The 20,325-nt window shown below is 49.4% G+C and overlaps 1 protein-coding gene across 4 annotated transcripts in view; it reads left to right on the forward strand.

Annotated features, from left to right (window-relative positions):
* Positions 1-20,325, forward strand: part of ATXN2L (ataxin 2 like) — a 767,539-nt gene that overhangs the window by 332,886 nt on the left and 414,328 nt on the right. For all 4 annotated transcript variants that reach the window (XM_085618994.1, XM_085618995.1, XM_085618996.1 and 1 more), the window contains 2 exons: positions 13,113-13,313; positions 13,403-13,492. In XM_085618994.1, coding sequence (XP_085475120.1) covers positions 13,113-13,313; positions 13,403-13,492 — 291 coding nt within the window. The remainder of the gene's footprint in view (positions 1-13,112; positions 13,314-13,402; positions 13,493-20,325) is intronic.

The following is a 20,325-nucleotide window of genomic DNA, read 5'->3' on the forward strand; positions in this document are numbered from 1 at the left end:
ATTGTTTAAAATAGAGTTGCCTATTGCAACCACTTTTAACTGTTTACAAAAGTCAATTGCATATTGCAAAAGTATTTAAATGAAACATCTCAATCTGAGAAAGTATATTTTAAATCCAAGTGTTGGTTCTAAAATAAAACAAGCATATATATTTTTATATATAAACTATTGGCCTAGAGTTCAGTTATTGAGTGTGTGAGACCATTTGCTGACTGAGTGGGTACAACAAATGCTTTACACTGTCCTCTGATACTGCCTTACTGCTCGACCAAGCTATCACTTTAGAGAGTAAGGTTATATCTAACTTTAGCCTCTGTCAAACCCTTGGGGACTGTGGACTCTGTACACCGTGTACCTATTAAGGAACAGTATGTTCGAGGCATGTGGGCTGCTGAATTCATATCTGTGCATAGATCGCCGCCTAGTGTTGGGTCCGGATGATTGCACATTGTTGTCCTGGAAGAGTCTTCGAAGTATCACGAGATAGGTGGCTCCTCCCCTGGACTACAGTGCGCATGGGCATCCTCTCCATCCTTAGATTGCTTTTTTCCGCCATTGGGTTCGGATGTGCTATCTTAGATCAACTTAGGAATATAGTTTTAGGCCAAAAGGCCTTTAGTTTTCGTCGGTACAGTTACCGTTCGGTGTCGACTACTAGCTTTAGTGCTCCGCACCTTCTTCCAACTTTCAGACCGGTTTGGTCCGAACATCGAAGTTCGATCGACGATGGAATCGAGGACTCCATTCAAGAGGTGTCCGTTATACCACGCGAAGTACCCTCATATCGACGTCCACCCAGTCTGCAATAAATGTCTCTCGCTGGATCACGACGAATCGAAATGCATGGCCTGTGCACGATTCCGATCTAAGAAGACTCTGCGGAATCGACGGGCGGCGAGGCTGGAGGCGCAGCAAGCAGCGCCTGCTTCCACCAACATATTCAGCACCGAGGACGCCGAGAGCGTGGAAGAAGTAGTCTCTAGCCCCGCTTCAGAACATGATTCCCGATCGGACGACGACGATGAAGTGATCTTTCGACGTGAAGAAACCGTCGATGAGGTAGGAGACTTCGACGAGGCCTACGGGGCCGAAGAAGACAGCTCTCCCGAGGAGCTAGGCCAATCCGTCGAAACGGAGGCCGAAACAGTACGTCGTCATCAGGCTCCGGTCGAGGGATCGCCTTCGGGCCTTACCCAAGATCAAACACATGGTTCTTCGGCCCCGCCTTCCGGTCCGGCCTCGAACACTTTGCAAGAGCCAATATTACCGAAGACGACCGGGTTCTTAAACCCAAAACCATCCATCGCTCCAGTCCCTGCGAAAACTAAAGGAAACTGGTGGTGGTCGGATCGAAGGCGTCGAAACCATCCACTGCTCCGACGCCGAAAAAAGTAGTCGGCTCTGACCGCGTACAAAGAGACTTCGGTGCCGAGCTCACCGCAGCGGATGCGGTTGACACCCCGAAAAGGCAAGCCCTGGGGCACCGCAAGGCACCGAGACCTTCGGCGCCGACATCGAAGGCCATAACCTCCGCAGTTAAAATGGCCGCCCCAGCTACGTCAACGTCTAGCGCAACGGCGCTGACTAAGTCCTCGACTACGTCGAATGTCGATACATCCATTCAGACCAGTGACCCCATTCCTACAAAAAAGTCGGGGCTGGCCTCGACGCCTACTACTAAGGTGCCCATCAAACCACCATCTGCGTTCACTGTGCAGCAGGTCTCCGCATCTTTGCAACGCATCCGTGACCGGGCAACCCTCCACTCTATCCCGGGTCCCGACACAACCAAACCCTGTAAAGTGCACTCTGAGCCAACCAACATTACGTTTTGGTTGCCATCGGCACCAAAACTATTTCAAATTCGGCCACGTGTCCTCCACACACAGTCCACCACCTCTGGCCTTACAGAACAAGACTCTTCGGGGCCACAATTTATCGACGCCGACACTGGCAGGTTAATGCTCCACAAGCGCAAAATAACGCCAGTTAGGGAAGAGGAGCCCTACAAAATTCCTCTTAAACGCAAACTGCCAGCGGAGCAAGAACCAGTGCTCCAGGAACACTTCCAACCCTTCCATCCAGATCCGCAGTCCTTTTCTCCTACCCCTTCCGAATCGGATGCCATACAGGACTATGGCGGGGAGGATACCATCTACCCTGGGGACGTAGATCCTGATGAGCACCTACAAGACCCGGATCAGGCATGGGATGACCCCACAGACCAAAGTGTCGCGCCACATACCCAAGATGCGCAACTCTATAACGTAAAAACGTCTCCTACAGAGGACACAGCTGCCTTTAATGCCCTCATCGAACGGGCTGCTGCTCATCATGGGGTGGAACTCCATTCTGATGCCATTAAGGAAGACTTCCTGCTTGACACTTTCGCATCTTCAGAAAGAACTGTCAAAACTCTGTCCATGTTAAAAGGGGTTCTCAAACCTGCCAAAGACATTTTCAAGGACACCACAAGAGCACGGGTGTTAAATCCCAGGATTGAAAAAAAGTACAAGCCTGCACCCGGTGACCCTAAATACATTAGGGGTCAGTTGCCATTAGACTCCATGGTGGTTGCCAATGCTCGCAAGAGAGCCCACTCACAAACGACTGGTGATGCTCCTCCCCCAGACAAGGAGTCAAAAGTACTAGAAACATCGGGCAAACGCATTGCAGCGCAAGCAGCGAACATCCTGCGCATTGCCAATACACAGGCACTCCTGGCACGTTATGACAGGTCACATTACGACACGCTAGAGTCACTGCTCCAACATCTACCAGATGAGCATAAGTCAGCGGAGCTACTCATCAGAGAAGGACAACTCCTCACTAATGCATCCATAAAATGCGCCCTTGACGCAGCTGACACAGCAGCTAGGGCAATAAACACAAGCGTCATGCTACGACGCCATGCCTGGTTACGAATCTCAGGCTTCAAACCTGAGATCCAAAACAATATCCTGAACTTACCGGTTAACACAGAATTCTTATTTGGCCCAGACGTGGACACTACCCTAGAAAAAATAAAGAAAGACACTGACACTGCGAAATCAATGGGGGCTCTGCAGACGCAGCAATTTCGTAGTGGCTCCTTTCGTCGCACCGGAAATAGGGGAGCAACAAGGGGTCAGGGGTCACAACAGCAGTATGCTAAAAGTGGCACACAAAGCACCTATGACAAAAACAACAGGGGTGGATATCGTGGATCCAGCACCAAAGGCAGGGGACGTGGCTATGGCAACACCAGGTCCTCTCCAAAAAACAAACAGTGACGCCCTCTCCTTACCTCCCGACCACATAACACCTGTCGGGGGACGACTCCAGCTGTTCCTGTCCGCGTGGAAGAACATCACCACGGACAGGTGGGTCAGGGACATCATCCAGCACGGGTACTGTCTAGAACTAACTTCCACTCCACCCAACATACCACCAAAGCACCGTCCTATGTCAGCCGAGCACTTAGATTTACTCCAGCAAGAAGTGCTTGCTATGCTCGCAAAGGGAGCAATAGAAGTAGTGCCCTTCAACCAGCAGGGAACAGGGGTGTACTCTCTGTACTTCTTAATCCCAAAAAAGGACGGCTCGCTCAGACCTATTCTAGACCTGCGACCCCAAAACCTATATGTTCGAGGCATATGAGCTGCAGATTGTACACTTAGCATAGGTCGCCATCTGGTGTTGGGCCCGGATGTTTGCAGTTTGTTTTTCTTCTTGGACAGTCTTTGGAAGTCACGAGTTTGGTGACTCCTCCTTCGGTCCGTACTGCGCATGGGCTTCGGCTCCATCCTCAGATTGTTTTTTTCCGCCATCGGGCTCGGATGTGATACTTCGTGCTCCGGCTTCGAACTTCTACGGTTCCAGCCTCGACGGAAAATCCTCGATTCTTCGAGTTCCTTCATCATCTTCATCTCTCGAAGCGGCACTTTTCTCCATCCCGTGCATCGACACCGGCCTTCGGGCCCTCCGCGACTCCGGTCCCGGCCGATGGAAAGGACTCCGTTCAAAAAGTGCCCAAAATGTGGGTCTAAATTTCCCCACACCGACCTCCATCAGGTGTGTAACCTTTGCCTCTCTCCGGAACACGAGGCTAGAGACTGCCCCGCCTGCAAGTCTTTTCGATCGAAGAAGACCATCCGAGATCGAAGAGCTCGACGCACCATGGCGCACTCATCCTCGGCAGCTCCACCGGACATCTTCGGAGACGACGCCGAAGCTTCGGGGCAAACACACACCGAGCAGGAGGAAGACGTCGTCAGCGCTTCCGAGGCCGACGACTCCGACGTGGAGGACGTTACACCAGCGCAGCGGGCCGTGAGTACTATGCCCCCTCCCACCCCCGCGCCGAAAACCAAAGAGACTCAGGTTACTCCCTCGCCTGCCGGCCTGGGCAAAACCAAAACCAAAACTTCGATCACCCCACCTTCGGGCCCGGTGTCGAAGCACCCAAAGTCTCATGGCAGCTCGGGATCGAGCCAGCCGACACCCGGTGCCGAAAAACAGCATCCGGCACCGAAGACTGCAAAATCCAGCTCGACTCCGAAACCACCGGTGCCGAAGCCTGGACACTCGGTGCCGACCAAACACAAACACAAATCTGTCGGCACCGACGCTCCGGCGCCGAAACATCATTCGACGCCGAAACACCCGGAGACCTCAAAAAAGCATGGCGCACACAGACCATCGAAACCCCCGGTTCCGAAATCACCGGTGCCGACAGACGACTCGACACCGTTGGCTCTGTTTACACCAGACCCTTTACAAAAGACTTTGTCCAAAGATCCAAAGACTGGGCTTTTGACTTTTAACTACCAAGAAAAGACGCCTTGATGCTCCGGCTCCTCCTCCTCCACCCAAAAGGAAGGACTCTGCTACTTCTCCCCTCAGAGTGCCCTCCCCACCACCGCCTCCCCTACCCACACCTCCTCCACCGCCTCCACCTCACAGGTCTCCGCCACCTTTACCTCACTACGATCCGGCCCCATCCCCAGATCCAGATGATGGGGATCCGGACAATTACCCGGCGGACCCCCCAATGGATCCCACTCCACCAGGGACCTCAGATCCATGGGAGGATTACAATAACCCTGATATACCCAATGTACCTCAGGACGACCTATACCCATCAAGGCCGTCTCCTCCAGAGGACTCCTTAGGGTTTCATCATTTAGTGCAGAGAGCAGCACACTACCATGGGGTGGACATGCACAGTGAACCAGTAGAAGAAGACTTCCTACTGGATACATTTGATATACAAGACAAATCTACTTCCATTTTACCCATGCTTAAGGGTGTCACCAAGCACGCTACAGAGGTGTTCAAAGACCCTGTCAGAGCCAGAGTACTGAACCCTAGAATAGAGAAGAAGTACAAGGCGGCACCCACAGACCCTGCTTACATCAAGGGCCCTGCTCCCCTAGATTCCCTAGTTGTCTCCACAGCTAGAAAGCGGGCTAACTCCCAATCCTCAGGAGATGCCCCACCGCCAGACAAAGAATCTAAACTTCTGGACGCGTCTGGTAAACGCACCGCCTCCCAAGCTGCAAACATGTGGCGCATTGCAAACACACAAGCACTGCTTGCGCGATATGATAGAGCACACTATGACGAACTAGAGGCTCTTATGCAGCACCTTCCAGAAAAATACAAGCACAAGGCTCATGACCTTATACAGGAGGGTAAACTAATCACAAACACCTCCATTAAGTGTGCCCTCGATGCAGCCGACACTGCTTCTAGGGCCATAAATACCAGTGTCCTGCTTCGCCGCCACGCCTGGCTCAGGATCTCAGGGTTCAAACCAGAAGTCCAGGCATCCATACTCAATCACCCCTTTGACCAGGAAACACTCTTTGGGCCAAAGGTAGACGAAGCGCTCGAAAAGATGAAGAAAGACACAGACACAGCAAAGTCTATGGGGGCACTCCAAACACAAGCCTCCAAACGTTCCTTTCAACGCTCGTCCTTTCGTGGCACAGGTAGAGGCTCCTCCACCGATAACGCCTCTTCCTCCTACAAGTCCCCTCCTCAAAATACCTTTTCAAAGGGCAATCAGAGAGGTGGTTACAGGGGTAACAACAATAAGGGCAGGGGCAAAACCAACAACACCCGTTCTGCCACCCCCCCCCCGCACAATGACTCCCCTCCGCTCCCCCCAGACCATTCCACTCCGGTCGGGGGCAGACTACAAAACTTTATCCACGTATGGGAGTCCATAACATCGGACAAATGGGTGACCCAAATTATTCGGTCAGGGTACTGTCTAGAGCTAACATCTACCCCACCCAATATCCCACCAAGGCACCGTCCAATGTCTCAAGAACATTCCACACTGCTCAAACAAGAGGTACTTTCACTCCTGCAAAAACATGCTATAGAGCAGGTCCCCGTCAACCAACGAAATCTAGGGGTCTACTCTCTATATTTCTTAATACCAAAGAGAGACGAGACCCTCAGACCCATTCTGGACCTCCGGCCTCTAAATGCCTACATACACTCAGACCATTTTCACATGGTCACTCTACAACAAGTCCTCCCACTCCTCTGCCAGGGAGACTTTCTCACAACCTTGGATCTGAAAGACGCATACTTTCACATTCCAATACACCCCTCTCACAGGAAATACCTCAGGTTCGTGGTGGACGGGCAACATTACCAATTCACGGTTCTCCCCTTCGGGGTCACCACCGCACCACGGGTGTTTACCAAATGCCTAGCAGTAGTAGCAGCACACCTCAGACGTCAACATATTCACGTCTTCCCTTACCTAGACGACTGGCTAATAAAAGCCGCGTCCTACGACCAATGTGTGCAGCATACAAACAGCACCATCCAACTGCTCCACCAGCTAGGCTTCACGGTGAACTACCAAAAGTCCCACCTCATACCATCTCACACAAAGCAATACCTCGGGGCCACTATAGACACCTCCAAGGGTATTGCCTATCCAAACTCAGCCAGAATCACAAGCATTCAAGCCTTACGCAAAACATTCCTTCCTCAGCACTCTCTTCCAGCAAGAGTGTTTATGAAGCTCATAGGAATGATGGCGTCTTGCATTTTCATAGTGCCCCATGCAAGACTCCACATGCGTCCACTTCAAGAGTGCCTAGCACAACAGTGGAACCAGGCCCAGGGTCAGCTGACGGATCTGGTGTTGGTGGACGGCCGCACACATCACTCTCTGCAGTGGTGGAACACCACAAACCTTTCCAAAGGGCGGCCGTTCCTGGACCCGGTTCCTCAAGTGACTCTAACAGCGGACGCATCGCTCTCCGGCTGGGGAGCGCACCTTCTACACCTCACCATGCAAGGTCTATGGACGCCACAGCAAAAATCGCTCCACATCAACCATCTGGAGCTCTTGGCGATCTTTCTAGCCCTAAAATCTTTCCAAAAACAGATTTCGGGCAAAGCAGTCCTCATTCGCACAGACAATATGACTGCAATGTATTATATCCAAAAACAGGGGGGGACACACTCTCCCCAGCTCTCCCGCTTAGCCCAGAGCATATGGAGATGGGCAATTCCTCAAAACATCTTTCTCCTGGCACAGCACGTTCCAGGCGTACAAAACACCATGGCAGATCTGCTCAGCAGACAAACGCAACAAATACACGAATGGGAACTGCATCCACAAGTTCTTCACCCATTCTTCCAACAGTGGGGGCATCCTCAGATAGACCTCTTCGCCACCCACGAAAACAAAAAATGCCCAAGCTTCGCCGCCAGATACCCACACCCATTGTCCAAGGGCAATGCGATATGGATGAACTGGTCAGGCAGATTTGCATACGCCTTTCCACCTCTCCCACTAATTCCATTAGTGGTCAGGAAGCTACAACAGCACTCACTCACACTCATTCTGGTAGCTCCGACGTGGGCCAGGCAGCCGTGGTACACCACGCTACTACAACTGTCAGTGGTACCACATCAAAAACTGCATCTATCCCCATGCCTCCTAACCCAGAACCATGGAGAAATCAGGCACCCGGACCCAGCTCAGCTCAACCTGGCGATCTGGCTCCTGAAATCCTAGAATTCGGATACCTTAACCTTCCCCCTGATTGTATGAACATCATCATGGAAGCCAGACGTCCTACCACTAGAGCATGCTATGCCGCAAAGTGGAAAAGATTTGTAATTTACTGCCGTAACAATACAATCAACCCTCTAGATGCATCCATACAGCACATCATATGCTATCTACTCCATCTTCACAGGTGTAACCTGGCATATTCATCCATACGCCTACACCTAGCAGCGATCGCTGCTTATCTACAAAACAGGCAGCATTTATCACTCTTCAGAGTGCCCGCTATTAAAGCCTTCATGAAAGGCCTTAAACGAGTAATTCCTCCCAGGGCACCACCTTCCCCTGTATGGAATCTAAATTTAGTTCTTACACGACTAATGGGTCCGCCCTTCGAACCAATGCACAAATGTGAGCTACAGTTTCTCACCTGGAAAACAGCTTTCCTTGTAGCTATCACTTCCCTTAGAAGGGTTGGTGAAATACAAGCGTTCACCATACAGGAACCCTACATACAAATGCATCACAGCAAGGTCATACTTCGCACAAATCCGAAGTTTCTGCCCAAAGTCATTTCCCCCTTCCACCTCAATCAATCAGTGGAATTACCTGTCTTCTTCTCGCAACCCCAATCTGTTGCAGAAAGGGCCTTACACACACTTGATGTAAAAAGGGCGTTACTATACTACATACAAAGAACGCAACCCTTCAGGAAGACTAAACAATTGTTCGTTTCCTTCTCTCCACCACATAAAGGCAACCCCATTTCAAAATCAGGGATAGCTAGGTGGATTGTAAAATGCATACAAATTTGCTATCAAAAGGCAAAGAGAACATTATCTGTTCCCCCTAAAGCCCACTCTACAAGAAAGTTAGGGGCTTCTATGGCTTTTCTAGGGAATATACCCTTAGATGACATCTGCAAGGCAGCCACATGGTCTACACCGCACACCTTCACAAAACACTACTGTGTAGATGTGCATTCCAAGCAGCAAGCTAGGGTGGGCCAGGCTGTACTAAAGACACTTTTTCAAACAGCTGCAACGGATACCGGTGGTCGCCGCTAGGGTTGGGTACTGCTATATAATCTATGCTAAGTGTACAATCTGCAGCTCATATGCCTCGAACGGAATATGCTACTTACCAGTATGCATCTGTTCTTGGCATGTAGAGCTGCAGAGTTGTACACGCCCACCCGCCTCCCCGGCTACCTGTATCCGTTCCAGTACATCTTATTTAGATACAACACATGGGTTTCTCACTGTTATTACTACGCTCCATCATTTCCCTGTTGGCGAAAAACAATCTGAGGATGGAGCCGAAGCCCATGCGCAGTACGGACCGAAGGAGGAGTCGCCAAACTCGTGACTTCCAAAGACTGTCCAAGAAGAAAAACAAACTGCAAACATCCGGGCCCAACACCAGATGGCGACCTATGCTAAGTGTACAACTCTGCAGCTCTACATGCCAAGAACAGATGCATACTGGTAAGTAGCATATTCCATTCTGTCAGAGCATTTCCATATGCTCACCCTCCAGCAGGTTCTCCCACTACTCAGTCAGGGGGATTTCCTAGCCACGCTAGACCTGAAGGATGCATACTTCCACATACCCATACACCCTTCACACAGGAAATTCCTCAGGTTCACTATTCAAGGGAATCACTATCAGTTCAAAGTTCTCCCCTTCGGAGTAACAACAGCACCCAGGGTCTTTACCAAGTGCCTGGCGACAGTGGCCGCACATCGGCGAAGACAAAACATTCATGTCTTCCCGTATCTGGACGACTGGCTAGTTCAAGCCAACTTAGCACAACAATGTTCCGCCCACATGTCCCACACCATTCACCTTCTTCACGATCTGGGATTCTCACTAAATTACTCAAAATCACATCTCCAACCTGCCCACGTGCAACAATACTTAGGCGCCACAATCAACACTCTGGCTGCCACAGCTTAGCCTACTCTAGTGAGAATCAACAGCATGCAACTGCTAATCTCAAAATTCAAACCTCAACACTCCCTTCCTGCGCGAGTGTTCATGCAGTTAATAGGCATGATGGCCTCCTGCATTTTCATAGTCCTGCACGCGAGACTACATATGCGCCCGCTTCAGGAGTGCTTGGCACGTCATTTGAATCAGGCTCACGGGCAACTAAAAGACCTAGTGTTGGTGAGCGGTCGGGCATACAACTCTCTGCATTGGTGGAATACACAAAACCTTTGCAAGGGACGACCGTTCCAAGAGCCTGTTCCACAAATCATACTGACAGCGGACGCGTCTCTCCAGGGATGGGGAGCGCATGTGCTCAATTACACAGTGCAGGGACTATGGACGACACAACAAAAGAAGATGCACATCAACCTTATGGAACGGATGGCAATCTTCCTAGCCATGAAGGCATTCAAAGTACACTTGTGCAACAAGGTTGTGTTGATCCGGACGGACAACATGACTGCCATGTACTACATACAAAAGCAGGGAGGAACACACTCTCCACAGTTGTCTCATCTGGCTCAGAGCATGTGGAAGTGGGCCATTCAGAGGAACATGTTCCTCATGGCGGAACACCTCTCGGGCAAGGACAACCAGATGGCGGATCTGCTCAGCAGACACAGCCACCAGATGCACGAGTGGGAGCTACACCCATCAGTTCTCCAACCGTACTTCCAACAATGGGGTCATCCAGAAATAGACCTATTCGCAACAAAAGAAAACGCAAAATGCCAAAACTTTGCCGCCAGGTTCCCACACCCACAGTCGCAGGGCAATGCGATATGGATGAACTGGTCCGGCAAATTTGCGTACGCTTTTCCCCCAGCACCATTAATACCGCTGGTGGCGCGCAAACTGAGGCAACACTCGCTCACCCTTTTCCTAGTTGCTCCAACGTGGGCACGCCAGCCATGGTACACCACCTTTCTGGAACTCTCCGTGGTGCCTCATCAAAGACTGCGGATAAAACCAGCGCTTTTAACGCAGAACCATGGCGAGATTCAGCACCCAGATCCCCAACAGCTGAACCTGGCGATCTGGCTCCTGAGGTCTTAGAGTTTGGCTACCTAAACTTACCACCTAACTGTATGACTATCATCAAAGAAGCCAGGAGGCCCACTACTAGAGCCTGCTATGCGGCCAAATGGAAAAGGTTTGTCATTTACTGCAACAACAATGACATTAACCCACTGGACGCGTCTATTCAAAACATCATATGCTACCTCTTACACCTGTACCGCTGTAATCTAGCATACAACTCAATACGCATCCATTTGACCGCGATAGCAGCCTACCTCCAAAACAGGCAGCACCTCTCCTTATTCAAAGTACCTGCCATTAAAGCGTTCTTAGAGGGGCTCAAACGAGTAATTCCCCCAAGACACCCACCAGCACCGGTGTGGAACCTCAACTTGGTCCTCACCAGACTGATGGGTCCGCCCTTTGAACCTCTCCATTCATGTGAGATTCAATTCCTCGACTGGAAAGTGGCTTTCCTAGTGGCCATCACTTCCTTAAGGAGAGTTAGTGAACTCCAGGCACTAACCATTCAGGAGCCATTCATTCAGGTCCACGCAAACAGGGTTGTCCTACGCACCAACCCCAAGTTCATGCCCAAAGTCATATCACAGTTCCACATTAACCAAACTATCGAACTGCCCGTTTTCTTCCAAAATCCGCAAAATGTCGCGGAAAGAATGCTCCATACACTAGATGTAAAGCGGGCTCTCATGTACTATATTGACAGGACAAAAGATTTTAGAAAAACTACACAACTCTTCGTTGCCTTCTCTCCACAACACAAGGGCAATGCCATTTCCAAAGCGGGAATAGCCAGATGGATCGTTAAATGCATTCAGATTTGCTATCACAAAGCTAAACGCACATTAACGGTTCCCCCACGAGCCCACTCAACACGAAAGTTAGGGGCATCCATGGCTTTCCTAGGAAACATCCCTTTACACGAAATTTGTAGAGCAGCCACATGGTCCACTCTACATACATTTACCAAACACTACTGCGTAGATGTACACTCAAGACAGCAGGCAGCTGTAGGACAGGCTGTTCTCAAAAATCTTTTCCAGACTGCTGCAGCTGGCACAGGTAGCCGCCGCTAGGGGAGGTACTGCTATATATTCTATGCACAGATATGAATTCAGCAGCCCACATGCCTCGAACTGATTATGCTACTTACCAGTATGCATCTGTTCTTGGCATGTAGGGCTGCTGACATTCACATCGCCCACCCTCCTCCCCGGCGCCTGTCGCGGCTGCAGCACTCAGAATTTCTGTATAGCATGGTCATCACTTCCTATATCTACTCCATCACTGCCACAATGGCGAAAAACAATCTAAGGATGGAGAGGATGCCCATGCGCACTGTAGTCCAGGGGAAGAGCCACCTATCTTGTGATACTTCGAAGACTCATCCGGACCCAACACTAGGCGGCGATCTATGCACAGATATGAATGTCAGCAGCCCTACATGCCAAGAACAGATGCATACTGGTAAGTAGCATAATCAATACAGAGCCACTTTCTCACATTCCCTCAATCTGACTCTGTTGCAGAACGAACTTTATATACCTAAGATGTTAGAAGAGCTCTTTTGTATTGCACTGAAAGAACAAAATCATTTCGTAAAACTAAACAACTCTTTGTAGCTTTTGCACCACCTCACAAGGGCAATCCTATCTGCAAATCAGGAATTGCTAGGTGGATTGTCAAGTGTATTCAGATTTGTTATCAAAAATCCAAAAGGACTTTCACAGTACCCCCTAGAACTAATTCTACTTGCAAGTTAGGGGCTACTATGACTTTTTAAGGAATATCCCTATTACTGATATCTGCAAAGCTGCAACATGGTCCTATACCTAACCACTGCTCTGCAATTGATATTTGGGTAAAGCCCTATGGCTCACAAGTCCTATTATGCTACTCAGTCTCAACTTTCACCTTTCACTATCCCCAATCTTGTGGCATATTTGTTTGTTTGATCTTTGTTATCCTAAGTCATCCCAATGTTTTTTGACCTCCAGTGTTGTCACAATCGCCTCTTACTCTGGTCTATAACTTGTTCTTTTTACAGCAAGTGGTCGTGTTATGTACTCTCCCCGCTCTTCGAAGCAGTCGACTCCCTCTGTATCTTCCCCGGAATCCCCAGTTGGGTCATCTTTCACCTCTGAACTGTCTTCTCCTCCTGAATCCAGAACTTCTTTGGAATCTGGTGCATCCCTCAATCCAACTTCACCCAAAATTGCCACTCCTGCAGCACCTTCTGGTGGGGATGGTAGGTTGTCAGTGCTTTTGAGTTGATGGCCTAAGATGGATAAAGTTGATGTTTTGATAATTACAAACCTTTTTTTTTTTTTTTTGTAGGTATAGAGATTTTGGTGTCTGCAACAAATGAGCAAAGTCGAATAACTGAAGTGGCGGGACCATCAGAACTTTTGAAAACGCCCTGCAAAGGTCTGTCCATTAAATTTTTCTCCTGGATGTCCTCCATTGAGACACACTCTGTTGCTATCATTACTTTCCCTCCACTTGTCTATCCATGCATCTCTTATTTGTTGTCTCTGTATATTAGATTTCTCGACTTAGCTCTGTTATTATCTCGACCCTCTCAATCACTGGTGTTCTCTGATTGCCGTTATTATGTACTTAGTTTATTTACCTCATTGAGTTACCCTCTGATCTCTGCGCCTCAGCCGATATTTATGTTCTATCCCTTTAAGTCTTAATGTTGTCTCTAACTGATCTCTCTTCCTGTCCCTGCCTTTTATTCTTCGAGCTCCACACCCTTTATCTTGGTTCTCACTGCTTTCAATTGTCCTGTCAATTGAAAGCAGTGTGAACCAAGATGTCGATTTTTTTCCTATGTGCATTATCGTTCCTCTTCTTTTGACTGCCACTTGCTCAAGCTACTATTTTTAGATGTTCGCTTCGAGCAAATTTTTCACAAATATTGGGGTTGTATCATATGGTGTGATTTTGCGACCCCTCTGTGTAATACTGTGAGAAGTTGGCCCGGTATATGCTGTCCACTAGTTAAAGTGGGCACTTTGTACCAGTCCAAACAACCCTTATGGTGATTAGGTCAAAGATAACCTTTATAGAAAGCTATCCTAGTGGTAGCTATGGAGAGGAGCCTTCAGGCTGAGTCTTGAAGGAATGTTAAGCACCTTGTTTTACCAGAATACAACCTTATAGTATTGGTTAAATGAAAGGGAAACCACACAGTAGTTATGAAAATGTTTTTATTTTATTTAACACACTCTAGTATCCTCTAGCCGAGGATAGAACACAAATCAAATAATACAGTTGCAAAAAATCAAACGGAAGTAGCACTACACAGTGGGCTTCCAGGGGAGACCAAACCATATAATAAATAAGTGGTATAAGAACCATGTCTCTGGACTAGACCTAGACTAGAAGGTTTAGAATCGCTGGGATCCCAAGGAACCACCCAAGGTGAGTGAATAGGGACCCCAAGGAGGACGGGTACAGAGTGAGAACACGACCGCGTGCTCCGCACAATTCAATGGGAAAGTCGCGGTTGCAAAATTAGAGATTAAGGACCTTTCCCAGCAGATTACGAAGACAACCCTTGGATCTTACGAGTTTGGATAGCCACCCCACCTTTAGATACCTTTACACCAGAGTTACCTATCCCAGAGGAGCCGGGTGTATAGGCACGAAGTGGCGTTGGAAACCCTTGTCGTTCTCTATGGATGTCTACAAAGAAATGCTGCTGCTGTAAGTGTAATAAGTGTCCAGTGGAATCCAAACGTGGATTCTAGATGAGAAGAACCTGAAAGCAGAGGGGACAGAGTCTGGGTCACTTTGGAGTGACCAGGGGCTCTGTAGACAAATGCCCACCAATGTCTGGTAGTTCAGGTGTGTTGACAGTGATCTTGACTCTTCAGCTGCTATGACCAGGAGACGTCTAGGATGACCAGAAGCCGGAGGCGAGCTGTCCCACGATGGATGTCAAATGCTGAGGGGTCAGTGTCCTGCGGGAGCGCCAACAAGCCTTGGCAGCTGCAAGCAACGTAGATGGTCAAATTCGGTGTTGATCTGGCACAGCAAGGACCAGGAGACTCACAACAGCAAGGGGAGTCGGGACAGGCCTGGAGCAACCAGGGGAGCCCAAATAAAGCAAAGTTGACCCTCAAGTGGACCCACAGGCAGTAGGCACAGGAGTCGCGAGGGGACCTCAGGCGATTTCACAGGATACCAGCTAGCAGGGCACAGAGTGCGAGGATGCCGTAGTCCTTCTCAGAAAAGATTCGCTGGGGTCAGGGCTACAAATGGCCCAATGCACGGAATTGTTGCACGTCAACAAGCATGTGCAGCTGCAAATAAACGTGGTGCTCAGGGGTACGGGTATACGGTCTCTGCGAGGGATATCCGCCTCAAACTTAGTGAGAGGGCAGCTGAACCTCGGAGACCTTCAGAAACCCACCTCCTGTGTTGCTGGAGCCTTCCGAGTCCGCAGGAGTTCAGGATCAGCAAACCAGTCGATGCATTAGGGTGCCTGCGTTTGCAGGTGAGTGACTCCTTGTAGGAAAGTGGCTCTGTATATACTGTTCACAAATAGGCACAGTGTGTAGAGAGTCCACAGCCCCTAGAGGTTTGGCAGAGGCTAAAGTTAGATATAACCTTACTCTCTAAAGTGGGAGCTTGGTCTAGCAGTAAGGCAGTATCAGAGGACAGTGTAAAGCATTTGTTGTACACACTCAGTCAGCAAATGGTCTCACACACTCAAGAACTGAACTCTAGGCAAATGGTTTGTATATAAAAATATATGGTTGTTTTTTTTTAGAACCAACAATAGGTATCAAAATATACTTTCTCAGAATGAGATGCTTTAGTTAAATACTTTGCAATAGGCAATTGACTTTTGAATGCAATAGTTAGTTTGCTGCAATAGGCAAAATAATTTCAAACACAATAATACATTGAGCTCAATGGGAATTTTAAGTTATATGCAATTGATTACTTTCAGGATTACTTTTCTAACTTCAGGACTGGATCCTAGATTCAGTCCTGGGACACTTCTTGGAAACAAATGAGTAAATAGGTTTTAGTTTTGCAGCGTGAATCTTTCTGGATTCACTATGCTGTGCATTATTCCGTGGTCTGGTGGTTGGGTCCGGATTCGTAGTCTTTCTTTTCTTTTTTTTGTAGCCCAGGTGGGCGTCGACGTCCCACCATTTGGTGTACTTGTCGTGACGTCGGCATGCTTCCTGCGGAAGTCCCACCTTGTGGCGCCATCTTCAGATTCTTTTTTCCGCCGTTGGGTCTGGATCGTCACCGAGAAGCTCCAGAGTTTTTTAACGAAGAAAAAAGAAGAGCACGAGTTAAATCGGAGGAAAATTAAAGGAGACTACAGACAGAAAGAACATCGAGCCGCGACGACGACGAAGGAGGAGAACCTCGAGATCTTCGACGTCCAACGGAGAATGCGCACTCTGGGACACTGAGCGCAGGAATGGACAAAACACCTTTTAAATTCTGCCGTAACTGCCACCACAAGTACGCGCAGAAGGACCAACATCCGGTCTGCAACCTTTGCCTGCCAGATGACCATGAGAGCAAAGACTGCAACGCCTGCACCGCCTTTACACCGAAGACAGTCAGGGTGAGAGAGAGGCAGAGGAGAGCCAACTACAACATGGAAGGCAAGGGTAAGGCCCCGTCTCTGTACGACCTGGGCCTCTCCACCGACTATGAAGACAACGTCGCCGAGGAACCTGATGACTCCACGGTCGCAGAGACCGATAAGAAGACGTTTGACAAGGTAGGAGAGACGTTGAGCACAAAAACCCCGAAAGTGCCCCGAAAACCAGAGACTGACTCTCGAAAAACAGAGTCTAAATCCTCGAAAGGAACACCGGCGCCGAAAATTTCAATGACCGCGAGTGGATCCAAGGACGAAAGGCCCAGCGGATCCTTCAAGAAGGACTCCCAGGTGCCGAAGGCCGCCGAAAAACAAAGTTAGTCAAAAAAGGCCCACGAGGTTGGTCGTTTGACGACGAAGGACAAGGTCGCGTCGACGCAAGCTCCGTCAAAGGCCAGCGCTCGACGCCGACCATGCCTCCGAAATGGAGAAGAAAAAGAGAAGGCTCGAGGCGGAGATGGAGAGCATCCTTCAAAGGAAGAAGGAGTTCGACGAAAAGATGAAGAAATTTACAATCCCAACGAAACCAACTACGGTTATCGAGGTCGAAGAGCAGTCAAACTCCCGAAGAAGAGAAAGATGACCTCTACTAGGGAGAAGAAGAAGAGGAGGAACAGCAATCTAACTACGGCTCGGCGCCGTCGACAACGCAAGACCTGGAATGGCAGGACCTCGACGCCGAAAACTCAGAAGAGCCCGTGGAGACTTATGCTTCGAGGCCTTCGCCGCCAGATGATATTGGGGCTTACAACATGGTTGTAAAGAGCACGGCTGCAGCTTTTGGCGTGAAACTAGAGGAGGAAAAACCCAAAGCGGACTTTTTACTCGAGACACTGCTCCCCATCCAAATTAGGAGCCAGTTCATCCCCATGCTTCAGAGTGTCATGAACCAGGGGAAGGAGGCGTTCAAGGACCCTGCAACATGCAGATCTATCACACCCAGAACAGAGAAAAAATATAAGCATTCCTCTCAGGACCGTCCATACATCAAGGGATCTGTCACAGCAGACTCCATTATCGCATCTACAGCCAGAAAGAGGGCCAATGTTCCGGCAACCTCTGGGCCACCTCCTGACCAGGAGAGCAGAAGGATGGACCTCACTGGCAGGAAAATAGAGAGAAACGCGGCAATGCACTGGCGCATGGCGAACTCCAATGCACTACTGAACAGGCACCAGTACCAACATTGGGACGAAATGGGGGACCTAATCAAGCATCTCCCCGAGCAATACCAACAAAGAGCATCGCATCTAGTGGAAGAGGGGAAGAATATAGCAAATTCATGCCTTAAAAGAGCGTTGGACGGGGCAGAGACATCAAGCAGACTGATGGCAATAGGAATCACTGAAAGGAGACAGGCCTGGCTCAGAATTTCAGGATTCAAGCAAAAGGTACAGAACAACATCCTGAACACCCCTTTCAACGTAGAAACGCTGTTCGGGGCACCAGTCGATGAGAAACTCACCCAACTCAAAAAAGAGAAAGAGACGGCGAGGTCCATGGGGGCCCTGCAATTCAGAGGGATGAGAAGAGGCACCCTGACACGGAGACCTTACCGAAGGGGAGGAAACCAGCCGGGAACGTCACATCAAACATTCCAGCAAGACGAGGGTCACGGGCAACAGGGCCAGCAGAAACAGAACTGGCAGTACCAGCCTAGGGGCCAGTCCTTTCGCAGTAGGGGAAACGGACGAGGCCAAAGAAGAAGAGGGGGAGACCAACCCGCCTCAAAGTGACTTCGCACGGAGGAGAGTGCTCACCCACAACATCCCTCCAAGGGTAGAACACAAAGGAACCAACGAAAGAGGGTTACACGAACCATACGCCTACGAGCATGCAACACCGGTGGGCGACAGACTCAGATTTTTCCTCCAAGAATGGAGAAAAATAACAGACAAATGGATACTCAACATCATACAGTACGGATACTGCATAGAGTTGGAAAAGAGACCCCACAAACAAAAAACCAAAGAGCAGGGAACACTCAGGACAAGAGCTAGCACAACTCGTAGAGGAAGCACTACAGCTACTCCAAAAGGAGGCCATAGAACCAGTACCTTTCAAAGAAAGGAACAAGGGAGTGTACTCAAACTACTTCCTGGTACCAAAGGTGGACGAAACACTAAGACCCATCCTGGATCTACGGTTCCTAAACAAGTACGTAAGGACGCAAAAATTCAAAATGACATCCCTACCAGAAGTACTCCCTCAAATGAGAGATGGAGACTTCATGTCCACCGTGGATCTCAAAGATGCCTACCTGCACATCCCAATGAACAGGCAGCACAAGAATCTGTTAAGGTTCACCATCAACAAGGATCACTACCAATTCACAACCTTGGCATTCGGTCTAAAGACCGCACCGAGGGTTTTCACCAAATGCCTTGCAGCAGTAGCAGCGTACCTGCGGAGGGAAGGAATTCATGTGTATCCGTACCTCGACGACTGGCTATAAAGGCAAGTTCACGCGAGAAATGCGAGGAACACGCACAGCGTGTCACAAGGACACTGACAAAGCTGGGGTTCTCAAAACACTGGGGGAAATCATCAATGGAACCAGAACAAGTGAAGATCTTCCTGGGGGCGCAAATCAACACCGTAAAGAAAACTGTGATGCCCAGCGAGAAGAGGACACTAGCCCTACTGAAGGAGACGCGCCTCTACCAGAAGGGGCGAGCTCTGACAGTGAGAACAGCGAGCAAGACCATGGGGATGATGGCGTCATGCATTCACCTAGTTCCCAATGTACGCCTACACATGAGACCATTCCAGGAATGGCTGCAACAGCAATGGTCACAAGCAAACGGAAGTTGGGAGGATCTAGTGGTTGTAACGCACGCAGTGCAAGAAGAGATAGCATGGTGGAACAGGGAGAACATAACAATAGGGAAGCCCTTAACACCACCAAGCCCAACAGTGACCATCACCACAGACGCATCCCAGATAGGATGGGGAGCACATATGAACAAGCTCAGAGTGAGGGGTCTGTGGACTCCAGCAGATGCGGTCAGACACATCAACTATCTGGAATTAAAGACCGTACTGCTAGCACTGAAGGCCTTCCAGAAAAAACTGTACAACCAAAGGGTGTTGATACAAACGGACAATACTACAACTATGTTCTACATAAACCAGCAGGGAGGGACACAATCGTTCCCCTTGTCCAACCTGGCACAGGAAATTTCGAGATGGGCCATCACACACAAAATAGACCTGCTGGCCATACACCTACCAGGGAAGGACAATGTAAAAGCAGACTGGCTCAGCAGGCAGACTTCAGCATCCCACGAGTGGGAACTCAATGGGCAGGAAACGCAAAAACAATTCAAGAGTTGGGCACACCGACAATAGACCTGTTTGCAACACACCTGAATGCAAAATGCCAAAACTTTGCATCCAGACAACCAGGAAAACTATCCAAGGGGAATGCCCTATGGATAAGTTGGTCAAGAACATTTGCCTACGCTTTTCCACCGATACCACTGATACACAGGGTACTAAACAAGTGCAGGACCAGCAACATGACGCTGATCCTAGTGGCACCACTGTGGGCAAGAGGGACATGGTACTCGCAAATAGTGGAGATGGCACAGGTTCCACCACACAAGTTCACAAGAAG

Source organism: Triturus cristatus, chromosome 7 (genome assembly GCF_964204655.1).
Source record: "Triturus cristatus chromosome 7, aTriCri1.1, whole genome shotgun sequence".
Lineage (NCBI taxonomy): Eukaryota > Metazoa > Chordata > Amphibia > Caudata > Salamandridae > Triturus > Triturus cristatus.